This window comes from Pteropus alecto, unplaced genomic scaffold, assembly GCF_000325575.1.
Source record: "Pteropus alecto unplaced genomic scaffold, ASM32557v1 scaffold102, whole genome shotgun sequence".
Lineage (NCBI taxonomy): Eukaryota > Metazoa > Chordata > Mammalia > Chiroptera > Pteropodidae > Pteropus > Pteropus alecto.
Window position 1 is genome coordinate 86,319 of NW_006432224.1, and position 13,809 is coordinate 100,127.

General features: G+C 47.0%; 2 protein-coding genes across 8 annotated transcripts in view; one reads left to right on the top strand and one right to left on the bottom strand.

Moving 5' to 3' along the window:
- The window catches only part of CYFIP1 (cytoplasmic FMR1 interacting protein 1), a 55,199-nt gene extending 53,947 nt beyond the window's left edge, over positions 1-1,252 (top strand). For both annotated transcript variants that reach the window (XM_015585709.2, XM_006907073.3), the window contains exon 31: positions 537-1,252. In XM_015585709.2, coding sequence (XP_015441195.1) covers positions 537-701 — 165 coding nt within the window. In that variant the 3' untranslated portion in view covers positions 702-1,252. The remainder of the gene's footprint in view (positions 1-536) is intronic.
- A 532-nt stretch (positions 1,253-1,784) lies between these two features.
- On the bottom strand, positions 1,785-13,808 carry NIPA2 (NIPA magnesium transporter 2). Of its 6 annotated transcripts, none has more exons than XM_015585711.1 (6): positions 13,752-13,808; positions 10,590-10,824; positions 9,219-9,275; positions 7,873-7,963; positions 6,649-6,809; positions 1,785-3,970 (listed from the first exon to the last, which is right to left on the bottom strand). In XM_015585711.1, exons 2-6 carry the CDS (start codon positions 10,726-10,728, stop codon positions 3,336-3,338), a joined length of 1,083 nt encoding a protein of 360 aa, XP_015441197.1. In that variant the 5' UTR covers positions 10,729-10,824; positions 13,752-13,808; the 3' UTR covers positions 1,785-3,335. The 6 variants fall into 6 exon arrangements, with proteins under 6 accessions (XP_015441197.1, XP_015441199.1, XP_006907137.1 ...); XM_015585713.2 differs by having other exon boundaries at positions 6,649-6,782; positions 13,693-13,808; XM_006907075.3 differs by having other exon boundaries at positions 13,693-13,808.
- Between the last annotated feature and the right edge of the window lies 1 nt (position 13,809).

Below are 13,809 nucleotides of genomic sequence, written 5' to 3' on the forward strand. Positions count from 1 at the left end.
TGTCCACCTCCAGAGGCCAGTACCAGCTTGGCACCAGTATCACCTAAGTGGAGGGTCTGGCTTCGTGGGGTGTCAGGCATAGTCCAGCTCGATCACAGCTGCTGGTGGCACCTGCCCCGGAAGTCGAGGCTCTGCCTTTCCTTCTGCACCGGCCCACAGCAGTGCTGGTGCTTTGTAAATGTGTCTGCGTACGTGTGCGTGTGCGTGTGCTTCATCCCGTTCTGCCTCAGCGGGGACGGTCTGTGAGAGCGACCTGTCCACAACTGCCGAACTCTGAAACCTGCGTCACATTGGGTTCCGGTCTGTGCCCACGGACAGGGTCGTCCACACTTTCTGCCTTTCTCCCTTAGCACACCAGCAGGTCTGTATGTTGTACAAGCGAGAAAGTCTAGTTGGCAGCACGAAACCAACAGAAATCTGCTTAAATGCAAAACGTATTCGCTGTTTGAGCAGTTGCGTTGAGATGGCATATGTGTCAAGAGTTTGCTATGATTTACTGAGGAACTATGAAAATCCTGATGTGTTAACTGTTGTAGCCTCTGAAGAAGATGGTAGAGAGGATTCGCAAGTTCCAGATCCTCAACGACGAGATCATCACTGTCCTGGACAAGTACCTGAAGTCGGGCGATGGGGAGAGCACACCCGTGGAGCACGTGCGCTGCTTCCAGCCCCCGATCCACCAGTCCCTGGCCGGCAGCTGAGGGCGCGCACGTCACCTGTGCCGGCCACGTTCCAGAGCTACAGGCCACGCTGTTCTCTTAAACTCTTTAGGGAGATTTTTTAGGAGCTATTTTTCAGTATCTCTGTGCCTGTTAAAGGGGGTACTTTTCGATCTAAAAGCTTAATTTTATAAAATTGACTTATTTTTCTAGACTAAAATCGTATATGCTTTTGGTCATTAGAAAGTCTAAGATTTCTGGCTGCTGATTGTTGCGTTTTCTTACAAAATTCTTTTCCATTTTTCTACGGAATGTTCCAACAGCTGGCTGTGTCATAAAGTACTGCTGAGTCCCTCCATTGATCCCCTCGGCAAAAGTTGACAATGCGTTGGGATTTATGAACTTAAGCAAGAAACTCAATACCAACTAATTGTAATAAAATCCATTACCAATTAGAATTAAACTTAATGATTAATTAGTTCATGTTTAGACTCTTCTGAAGGTGTTTGATTCCTGTTTCTACTAAATCCATTGTAACAACATCTAATGTGTGAGGGGTGCAAAGTTCATAGCAATAAAACTAATGAAGCCTATTTGTGTTCATTTATTGGGACCCCGTGCACCCTGCTCGGATGAGGGACTCGCTCCGCTTGTTACTGGGACCCCGTGTACCCTGTTCGGATGAGGGACTCGCTCCGCTTGCCGAGTGCACAGACCGGGTGCAGGAGGCCTGAGTGAAGGCACCTGCACCCTGGAGAAGGGGCAGGTCATGTTGGGCAGTAACTTCCACGTGGCTTTGGAGAGGAAACAGCGACGCCCAGCAGCGGCATACAGGCTGCCGAACAGAGCGCGCACCGTCCCCTGCGCTGTTTTACCGTGAGTAACACGAAACGGAACTATTCTTTACAAGGGTACCAAAACCTGCTGCTTTGTCTAAGTGTAAGCTGATGACCCTGGGCCAGCGCTCCAGTTAGGAGGTAGTTTTGTTCTCACCCGGTACTGAAAGTAACAGGATATGACGAGTTACTGTAATGACTAAATTTAATTCACGTTAATGGGAAATTTATAAGACTTAATTGTAAACCAAATAAAATGCAGTGAATACTACGTATAAGACAAGGGCTATAAGGTGTTAAATAATTAAGAATTTATTATTAATCTCTGCATTCTCAGTGAGGGCAGTATCACACCGAAGCGGGTGAAAACTGGTTCTTACCCTATTGTGTACAAAGTACAGATACGATACAGCACATAATCAAATACACAGTGTATCTGCGGTGCTAAAATTATACCGGGGGGAGTGGGGGAGACAGTAGGATAAAAACGTCTAAAAAAGCTCTCTGCAGAGTCAATGATAAAATGTTGGGGAAATGGGGACTTATTTCATGAAGCATAGGGACAGCCAGCTCTTCCTGATAAAGCCAGCAGAGTGCTGTGTGGGATGTCCCATCGTCAGGGGATGCGCCCACACGCCCCCTGCCCCCAACAAGGACAGTGAGGTGCCCGTGGAGGCTGGTCACAGCGGACCGCGGAGTCAAGCTGTGTGTCCCTGGGCAGAAGAGCAGAGTAGTCACAACCTGGGTTCGTCCTGTCACCCAGGTGGACACTGTCAACATATTCTTGAGGCCAATTAACTGCTACCATGACAGGGTCTGAGGCTGAGTTCATTATACTATTCAGCCTTTTTTGCATATGTTTGAAATTTTCTGTAAACATTTTTTTCATTGATGTTTTGAAAAGATCAAAATATGGAGTTGTCCAAATGAATTCAAGCAAAGTAAAGTACTTGGTACAAACATCTTAAGTTTGTCGTACGCATCCGGACTTAGAACTTTGTTTCAGTTTGTCTATCGTAACGTGAGCTAAATTTTAAAAATTACCCTGGTCTAACATTTCCCAGAGTGGCCAAAAGATCTGTATGAGAGTGTGACTCATTATGAAAATACACTGGCAAGTACAAGAGATGTAAGAGGGTAACCAAGGTCCCAGGTGTCGGGGATCAGAGTCACTGAAGAATGCAGCCGGTCAGGCCAGGCAGCCCGACAGATGCAGGATGTACTGGGTCAACACAGGGCCAGGGAGGAAGGCCATCCAGTGTGTGTGGGGACAAGTCACAGCCTGAGGAATGCTCCTGTGGAGTGATTTCCTATCCTTTGTTTTATAAGTGAGTTTCTTTCATTTAATAACCTTAGGATTCTCTTTAACATTTCAAAATTAAAATAATTAGAACAGAAGTCATTTCTGTAGGTAGGGTAAATCACAGGATAATGTATTGGGATGGTTTTGTTCTTTTTTAAATCAAAAAGGTTTAAAAATAGTCAGGGATTGACGGAGTGGGCATGACAGATGTCCAATTCAGACTTTCATCACCAATGAAAAAATAAAGCATTTTTATAGACTTAAAACTGTCATCAGTGCATTTAGATTTGGGAGAAGGAAAAGTTTCAGTACCACCACGATAACAACAACGTTAACAAAAACTGGCCTGGTACCGAGGTCATTTTAGTGAGCGACCATCATCTGAATATAAGAAAAGTAACTTCTTGGTCCAAATTAGTGAAACTTTAAAAAAGATTGTCTCTAGAGAACATTATTTGAGAATAATGCTTTTTCAGAAACATTCTGATATTCAAATTCACTTAACAATTATAGATTTACTTTTTCATCACCTCTTTCTTAAAAAGCTGTCAGATTTCCATTTCTTCGAGAGATGTTTTCACCAGGGTGTTGTTCGATTCCGGAAGTTAAACTTTCTTCACTGTTACTCAGAACTTCATACATATTAGCGAGATTGCCATTCGTTGCTTTTTCGTCTTTTCTAAAAGATACAGGAAGACTTGCTAGACTAAAGCTGACGTCTTTAAAGGCATGCAACAAGAATATTCCCACAATGATTGTAAAGAAGCCACTCAGAGTACCAATGACATCGTCAACAGGCATATCTTGCCACTCCTTAAACAGAATCGCTGAGCACGTCAGAACGGACGTGGTGAAGAAGACATAGTATATCGGGGTCACGATGGACGTGTTGAATATGTCCAGCGCCCGGTTCAGGTAGTTGACCTGCGTGCTCACACAGACCACGAGGCTCAGAAGCAGGGTCCAGGCCAGCGGGTGTCGCAGCACGGGCTTCCCAGCAAGCAGCTCCTTGATGGCGATGCCCAGGCCCTTTACGCAGGAGACGGAGAACGCCCCGATCACGGAACAGATCGTTATGTACACAAGGATGTTCGTCTGTCCGTGGCGGGGCCCCACCACGAAGATCAGTATCAAGGACACAATGACCACGAGTGTCGCAAAGACCACAAAGCCTGGAGGAGGCAAAGGAGAGTCACATGTAGTCAGATGTTCAAGTGCTAAAAGTGACTGAATTCAGACAAAACATCTGGGGACAGCCGCTGGGGGTGAGAGAACCTGAACTACTGTCGGGTTCTAGCTGAACACGGAGACGTGAACCCAACGTGACAGTAGCTGACAACGGTGTAGCACCGTGGGCCAGGGGCTTTTCTCAGCAGTCCGCCCAGCTAACTCATTTAATCCTGATGACTGCCGCACAACCCCGTAGACACGCATCTTCACTGTACGTTGAGGAAAACGAGGCACGCAAGCCACATGCGTTTACTCCGTCCACTCCTCAAACTCTGCTAATAAAATAAATAGGACCGGGACTTCTAAAGCAAACGCAACAGATGAGGAGGTGACAGCAACGTGGAACTGGAGGCAGAGAGTCACTTGTCACTGACACAGCTGATCCCGCATCCGCTCTGAAGACAGAAAGTCCCTCTGGAAGTAGGGACCAGAGGCCTGGCTGCAAGTCTGTTCAGGCAGCACTGAGACCCCAGGTCCCTGCCCAGTTCTGACCACCTGAGTCGCTGTGACCTGCGGAGCCCCGGGCCTGCTGACATATGCTGGGGTGAAGCGTCTGCCTGTAACGTGTGACCCCTGCCCCCCTCGAGCCCCGGGATGCCGACTGGCAGGAGACTTTGCTGGGACCTGGCCAGCCTGACTCAGGAGGCAGCCAGATTCGCAGGAGCACCACACCGAAAAGCAGAGCGGCCTTTGCTCCACGTAGACGAGAGAGACTAGCGTCCCACAAGCAGTAGAAACTGCCACGGATGCCCTCGAGACGGCGACGCCCTGTCAGCTGCCAAAACAGCCCTAACTTGGGCTGACACCTGGAGAAGACGAAGCGCCGGGGTAAGGCCGACGCTCACCTCTGCCGGGGCCTGGGCAGTTTCAGGAGACCAGGTTAGGCGTGTGCGGCCATAGGAGCTGCACCGGCCCCAGTCACGGGAGCCCAGTGGACGGCCTGGGGAGGCAGCCAGAGGGCTGGGCACAGACCCGTAGTCCTGGGGTGCGATTTGGACACCGCACTCATAGCTCACGAGGTGAGGGTCCGAGTAAGCACCCCGGCTACCGAGCCAAGAGCCAGAAGGTCTATGGCCAAGAATTAAGGCCAAATGGAAAGAAACTGGCCCCAGTAAGGCCTGAAGCAACACCTGAGGTCTAAATCCAGGTTCTCTCCGAGGGAAGAAGACATCACCCTTGTCAGTGCCCTGTGGCAGCATCGACCGAAACTGCCCAAAGATGAAAGTTAATGACTGAAAACAAAAGAAAAAGCAGGAACAGGCCCACAGTATTCCCGATACGGAAGTTCACGGACAAGATCCTACAGTATCGGACCTCAGGCTGCAGCGAGACGCCGTGCACGCAGGTGGTAACTTGCACTGTGCATCATGGAACTGCCGAGAAGGGGAGTTCCATGGCTTCTGTATTTTTTTTTCCCCAGAATAAAAATCAACAAAAATAAGCTCTTGGAAATTAAAAAGCAGATAGAAAACTCAGAAGGAGGGCTGGAAGCTGAAACAGATCTCCCAGAAGGCAGGGCAAAATGGCAAAAACATTAAGAAAATCAGTGGTTGAATTCAGACAATCCAGTCACGGGAGAACGAGAATTTCACAAAGAGAAAACAGAGTATCAAAGGAGTACGTCAGTCCCCCGGCCTCAGACGTGGATTTTCAAATTAAAAAGATCCGCCGAGTACCTGGCACAAAGGATAAAAATGGACCCACGTCTAGGCACGTCAGACAGTGAGGGCAAAGGGGACATCATAACAGTTGCCAAAGATGAAAGACGAAGTTCCCACGAGCGAGTCCACTGTGCGTGGTTCCCTGCAGCGGCACCGGCAGCGGAGGACTTGGGGTCAGGACACCTCCACACACGCAGCGCCTGAAACGGCCTCCCCTTCGTTCCCGGCTCACTCCACACGGGAGGGGTGCCCGAAGAAAAGAAGGCCAGAAAAAACGCAAGGGGAAGGGGGCCCAGGAAATCCAGGGTGACCACTGTGCCAGGGGCCTCCAGACACCAGTCCAGACTGAGGCCAAACAGGAGAGAGATTTCCAGCATAGACGAAACTGAGAACAACTAACGCGTCTGACGTTACAGAGCAGAATTAGACCGCTGGGCACGTTTCAGGTTGGACTGATGGAAAACGAAGCAAACAAGATGATTATTCGTTCAGAAAAACTTAAGAAAAAGCCGGCCCCAGGGACGGATGCCACAGGGGAGGGGGCAGGGGGATGGGTAACGGTGAGGGGAAGGGTCAGTGATATCGCGACAGTTTGCGTGGTCACTAATGTGACCACAGATTTAGCGTGGTGAATGGTGTGACCCCCACACTGTCGGATGGACGTGTTAACGTGTCTAAGCCAAGATAAAAGTTATGTGGTGATAACATAAGCAAACCATTGAACAGAAGCTAAAGAGGTGCACAGGGTGACAGAACGGATGACGCCCAAAGCCGTAAGCTTGGTATCTGGAGTCACAGGTTAAAGAACCCAGCTGGCGAGGGAGGAGGGAGGGGCCCCGCCCTGCCTCTCAGCCCTGCAGAACAGTCTGGCTCTTCATATGCAAATGAGATTTTGATTAAAATAAACACTAAATGAAAAGGGAAACTACAGTAAGACCAGGGAAGCGTCTTTCCCTCACCTGGATCCCCGAGCTTGTGAGACATTTCATTTAAAGTCTCGATCTCCTCTTCCTTTGGGGCGTGAATGACCATAACTGTGGACCCCAGGATGCTCAGCAAACAGCCGATCTTCCCGTGAAGGTTCAGTCTCTCGCTGAGGAAGTATGAAGACAGAATGGCGCTGAAGGGGGAGGGGAGACAGAGAAAATGAAAAGCAGCGGCCACTGCTCCCGTGTTTAAGTATCGGTGCAACTCAGATTTTAAATTATTGGGCTTATAAAGATCTGGCTTTCAGTCAAGGTAAAGATGTATTCAATCATAAAGTGAAAGCTGGAAAGCACATGCTCCGCCACACACCGAACCAGTGTCGTTACCGACTTCCTACTGGAAGACTCAGTATGAAATCTACACCAAATGGAGCTATGGTACAAAGCTATATCCTAATCGAGTATTCCTAACCGGTGCTTATAACTCTGTTCTTACTGGTTGACGCATCCTCCTTACATGTTCATTTACTTGTCTATAATTTGCCTATTAATTAAAGTTATCAAGTTTTAATACTTTATAGCTACTTTTATCCCAATCTAAAAGAAATACAGTATAAACCTATAACATACTATATCATAATATACAGAAAATTAAGCATGAAAGACGTGTACTGTAACATTTTCACATATAGTACCTTGAAGTTATATAATTTACATATATATTATTTGTTTACATATAAATCAAATATATCTATCAATGGATTGATAGGCCTAGCAATCAGTCAGCTTGAGAACAGTAACCAAAATCCAGACTTCAAAATCCGAGCCTGTTTGGGCCGATGATTAAAATAATGACGGGGACAGGCCTCGGGCTGCACCTCCAAACACGTGGCCAGGCCAGTCTTCCCAGGCACATAAGGCTGCCCCCAGCAATGCCTTTCTGTGGTAGGTAGAAATCCATTCCTCCCCGACCACCACCTGCCGAGTGTAACTTGGAATTCTAAAGGGTTGGAAATCAAAGCGGAACAGGAGCAGGAGCCGGCCCTGATGCCAGCGAGACAGTGTGAAAGCGTTTTCTCCCAGACTGACGCCGCCCATGCACAGAAGCTAACTCTTTAAAAGCAAAGTACAGCATAGCGTTAAAACAGTTCTCAAGGTTACACGTAATCTATGCTGAGCACGTGTGACGAGGTGGCACTGAGCACTTCCTGACTGACACACTGATGCTGCTCGCACCCGTGCCGCGCGGGCCCTTACCTTACCAAGACGCTCAGAGCGCCCAGCGGAGTCACGAGGGTGGCCGGTGCGAAGGCATACGCAGCAAAGTTGGCCACCTCACCTGCTCCCACTTGGAGAAGGACAACAAGAGAAAACTCAGGAACATATCTCCTCAACATGGAAATGCTGCATTTACGTCTCTATACGCTATTTCGCTGTAGTTAATAATTTCCATATTTTCTCCCATCTGTTCAGAAGTGTTCTCACCAACAACATTCAAATGGAGTCCAAACCGATTAGACACTGTACGAATCTATAATCTTAATTGAAGAGATCTAATTCATGCTTACATCTAGGTCTCGTAAATAGTTTGATAGTACATCCTGGGACGAGCATAAACCAGTTCGAAGCAGCTGAAGCTGACGTGACAGCGCTCCTCCCAGGTCTTTTTCACTGGCTTTTTTTTTTAAACCCAACTCTTACATTCAAAAGATATCTTTGGGCACCTACTATGTGCCAGTTGCTTTCCTCCAATCAGGAAACAGCGGGGAGCAAAACAAAGATGCGCTCCTCCTAAAACTTACGCTTCAGTGGGGGAAAACAGACCAGATGCGCGTCTGGTTTTCCCCTTCTAAAATCTGAAGCATCTCATTCATTTCACATCCCCTCCTACTTTACATCTACCAAATGCTGGCATCTATCAGGAAGACACACATTTTATTATCTTGTTTCTTGTCTTCCATCTGCAATGTTATGTCTTGTGGGTAAGGATTGTTTGAGTAGTGTGTCTCCAGCACCTGGAACAATACCTGACAAAAAATATCTGTTTAATGATTAGTCAACTCAGTGTCTTTGTTATTTCAACTGCTCTTAAGCGTAGGAAGAACATTTACATAATTTCATCCTGAATCCTTTGAAGGCTCAGAGTCTTAAGGGTCATTTTTCTCTGTGTACCTTTTTAAAGGTGATCATCCAGGTAAGCACAGACAGCGTGCATCTTACCAAATGCATACCTCCCAATTAGGAATGAACATCAATAGAGGGGGAACTAAAAACAGGATGTTTCTATGACCTTTCCCTTTCAAAATTACCTTCTCAAACTGAGCAGAATTTTTAAAAATACATAGGTATATCAAACATCTTTTAAATAGGGGAAAAAAAGTCTTCCCATTCAAATTAAACTATTATACTGCCAAATGACTTGGCAGTATAAATTTATACTGCCAAAAATTTTAAATTTAAATTTTAAATTTTACATATTTCGAGTTTTGTTCATTCAAAAATTAGGATTTATCAACATTTGCTAGTAATATGAAGCTGTAACAGCCTATGCAGACATGTCAGGATTCAACGTGGGATTTTCCTGAGATGTTCTCTGTACGTACTTGACAGCAGCCCCGCCCACCACAGCCACTCTTTGAGGTATGCATGGCCACCTTGACCTGTGAACAAGAAAATATTTCACTTCTTTGGAAGATTATCAGATGCCTATAAATTTATGACAAATATTAGTAGTGACATTTTTCAATATCTCATTTGTTGATTACTACTACTTTGAATCAAGATTTCATAGTGATTGTAGACTAAGGGATTTCTTAGATAACACGTGTGCACGATCGTGTAAGAACAGGTGGGAGGGTCATGAGACCGTCGAGTTGTTTAGGTCTGTCCGGCACCGGTGAGTGGAGGACTGAGATCGGTCCCTAGAGCCCCTTCATGCTTCATTCTTCTGTTTCATGAAGAAAAGAAAATGAACCAATAAGTAGCCTGACTGCAAACAATTAGTCTGAAAGCAAAAACGCCCTTCAGGTGTGGGTCAGGCCCACTTCCGAGGTCCAGGAACCAGGAAGGGTCCTCTGCGGATCAGACGTGAAAAGGCTGCCCGGAGGCTCTTCCTGCTTCTTCATGTAACGTTCCTCCCAGCCAAACTAACAGAATCAAGCAGCTGGTCCTTAAGCCACTGTCCAAAAGAAAAAGCCAAAGCAAACACATCCTCTGGCAAGCATGGCCATCACGGACAATGGGCACAGCCGCCGTAGGACCAAGAATGAGGCCACGCCCGCTCAAGCGGCGCATGCCAGCGCACCCTCCTGTGGCCACTAAACAGAGGCTGCTTCGGATGGCTTCACTGGGCTCAACCGTAGAGATGGCACTGGACAAAGGGGGAGGGTGGTATTTTTTACTGCCACTGCAGGTCCTCTGTGAGGTCAGAAAGAAAGGCTGAACGACGGGGTGCCAGGAGCTTTCGTGTGTGCACCAGACGAAGTCGGAAGGGCTTCGCTCACATCGGGTAACCCCCAGGGTCTCCTGACTTGTGACCCTTTGGAAGTTCACTGAACTGAGGACTCTTCGACCCAGGGAAGGCCCTTCTTTCCTTCCTGCCTTTAAGATCATCAGGAAAAACGTCTGAGGTGCAAGTCAAACTATCATAGACAAAAGACTCTAGCCCTCACTCAGTAAGATTCTGATTCTATTCATAGCCCTTATTTTCTCTCTGCAGACGTGTCAAAATTTAAAAGGATGGATGCTAACTTGGCATTGGTTCCTATTCCCGCATCAATCGCAGGAGTAGTTAACTTACTCTGACATCTAATTATTTTTCTCATTGCAGAACTGATGTTCCATTGTCTATGAACATTTACAACCCTTGCACGGTTCAAAGTTTTGAGTACACTGACTGGGGATGAAGATGTGGTCTTCCAGGCAGAGAACCTGCATGCCGATGTCATTTCAGAGTCACATATGGCATAACCTACCTGCTCTCATGGAGCCTTTTCTGGCAAGCCGCAGAAGTCCTTTCTTTTTCAAAATGAAACTGCCTCCAATGAAAATGCTGGAGCTCATAGCCAATCCCAGACCGATATAAAAGTCATATTTTCCACGCCCCTCGCTCATTTCGTTTGTTACTGAAGAAGTTCCTGTGAATCACATTGATCACAGGACAGAGAAACCGCTGGTGCTGGAGGCAGGGTGACGCGGGCCGCTGCAGATCTATAAACGATGCAAAACAAAGAGGTTTTCATAGAATGATCGTGACAGCACAGGCGCAATTCAAAATTGACTGCATTTCTCAGGAAGGAGTAATATTTTATTACTACTACTGAGAATAATTATATTTAGTATGTATATTTAGCACTAATGTAATTAAATCTCTTATAATTACAGCAAAAGATGGGATCATGATACAAAGCTACGCTTAAAAACCAAACACAGAACCAGAGAACTGACTGGTGGTTCCCAGAGGGGCTGAGGGATGGAGGAAATGGGTGCAGCGGGTCAGAAGATACCACCTCCCAGTTATAAGTAAGTTCTGGGATGCAGTGCACGGCATGGCTAGTTAATGACGCTGTATATTTCAGTGTGGCCAACAGAGTAGATCTAAAAGTTCTCATCACGAGAAAAAAACTGTAACTGTGTTACACACAGTGTCATAGAAAGGTGATGGGTGTTAACTAAACTTACTGTGATCATTTCACAAGATGTACACATATATAATCACATACACTAACTGAACACAATATCACATGTCGATGATAAAACTCAAAAAAAAAAACCATATCTAAATTGACTTTATAAACTCCAGTTCATATTGTAAAAACGTTTCCAGTGTTAGAATCTGTAGTTACAAGGCTTATAAGAAAAAAAAATTCCACAGAAGGAAAATCAGGCATAAAGACACAAATCTAGTTTATCGACACACTTAACAATTTCACAAATGTGCCCTTTTTGAATAACCTATACAGAGAAACTCAAATTTTTCTCACCCATACATTTTCTTCTTAGAAACCTACATAGATATAAACATATGGTAATTTCTCATTTAGCCTATTTGGGGCGTGTAGTGAGAAGGCAGATTTTCCATTTCATTAGCAGATGACTGCGGGCCAGCGTGTGGGTCTGGTCCCGGTGGCCTTGTCAGACCACGTGAGGGCCGTGGGGCGCGGAGGGGAGCCCCGAGGCCGGGACGGAGGCAGAGGCGTTCCAAAGCCCGCACATTTTTCCCCAAATGGCCAGCTCGTGAACTCTGGACAAATGCCCTAAAACGGAGTGGCGAAAGGGGAGGGGGGAGAGAACATTCGGCAGCGGGGCTTCTCATCGGTGACAACTGCCAACTTTCTGGTGTTTCCTGAGACTTTAAGCCCCAGGGGCTGCGGAGTCCCGGGTCTCATCGGCAGTTCAGTTGGGCTCCTCGGTCCATGGCCCTCACTGACCAGCTGAGTCTGTCCATCTTTCGGGTTATGAGGTCCTGGCTTTGAACAAAAGCAGCTAACTTTGTACCCGAATGGGACCTACTGCATATCCTGTGTGCCCTGAACGCTGTGTCCTCTGGATAAAATGGTGGTAGCTTTCGTCTTCGGTGGGAGACAGATGCGACCGTTAAATTAGGAGTGATGATGACAGTAGGCACCACCATCACCAAAGTCAGCTAACTCGGGCCAAGGGTGCCAGACAGAGCCCGCCTTTCTGAAACATGGCCTCGCCCCTCCGCGTCGCCCCCGACCCTCATCCGGCTTCCACACACGACGCGGCGACACCGCCCTGTCGAACGCTGCTCTGCCGTCCCCACCGTCCAGCTTGAACACTCAGAACGGCTACCCGCTGTTTCCAGAGAGAAGCCCAAGTTTTGTAATCTGGTAACGACGACTTTCACCCTTTACTCCAAACCTCTCTTTTAAATCTCATTTCCCAAAACTACATTCCACGTACCCTTCCTCGCGAGGTCGGCACGCGGCTGCCATGCCGACCTAGCCCTTTCCTCCGGATCTGTGTAGACATCTCCCTCACCTTCCAGAACCCAGTTCAAAGAGCACTTCTGCGATGGAGCCCTGCGTGCATTCCCTAAGCCGGAGGAATCGGTCTTTTCCGAATTCCTGAGCCTGTAACCTTGACCTCCCTTTGGATGTTTTTCTAGACTATTACGTCTGCCGTGTACAAGACTGACATCGCTTCACGTGGCTGCCTGCGATATGCGCATCTCGTCTACACGGACGCACATGGCCTAGGACAGGGTGACCGCAGTGAGTACAGGACCAGAACCCGGCCCTCGTAGGCTCATGTAGACTTTCTAATCCACACAATGAAAACGTCGTCGTCCCCACCTTACAGCTAAAGAAATGGAACCTCACAGAGGTTAAGCTGCGCACAGAGGGCCACGAAGAAAGTCACACCGCCAGAAATGAAATCCGAAGAGTCCGCTGGGCTCTACGGCCGGACGGCCCGCATCACGGGGAAAGTTCAGAGCTCGCAGTCTTCACTTCTGCTTAGTTTCCACAGGTTTGACTTTTTCCAACTTCTCATTTGGCTAATTATTTTGAAATGCAGTACTTACAAATACTACAGAACCTGAATCTCAACTTTAACTTGGCAGCATTAGTTATTTATTAAAGTTTTAATTTCCATGTAAGCTTAATATGGTCTCCTAAGGAAAACAGACTGGAAGAGGTAGAGATGACTTCCTCTCATTTCCTCGTAAATAATACCCTTTATGGTCATTTAAACTTTTCAACCTGGCAGAGTAGCTCCGGCCTGGGAAGAAGAAAATACAGAAGTAGGCAAAAAGACTGAATAGTTAGTAAGCACTTCGTAAAACGTGGTTACTAGCCTCTGTGAAACAAGGATCTGTTTTCTCACATTTCTTCTTATTACTTCAAAAAGAAAAGCACTAACTGGGCACGCGGCATACGAAGAATTTCTAGAAACAACTAAGACGTAGTCTTCTATCAAAAGAATTGAAAAACCTGGTGGCGAGATTAAAGAGACACAAAACTAAAGGTAAACTGAGTTTAGCGCAGCTGTATGGAGCGGGAAAGAGGATTCAGCGACTTTACAGAAGTTACGAAATGAAAACCGCTTGCTCACATCTCCGCGGAAACCATCTTCTAACGCTCCCCACAACGCAAGTGAACTATTTCAATGACCTGAACGGACGCGCGACAGGGCCGAGCCGGGCTTCGGGGGCTGAGCGGCCGGCCAGCG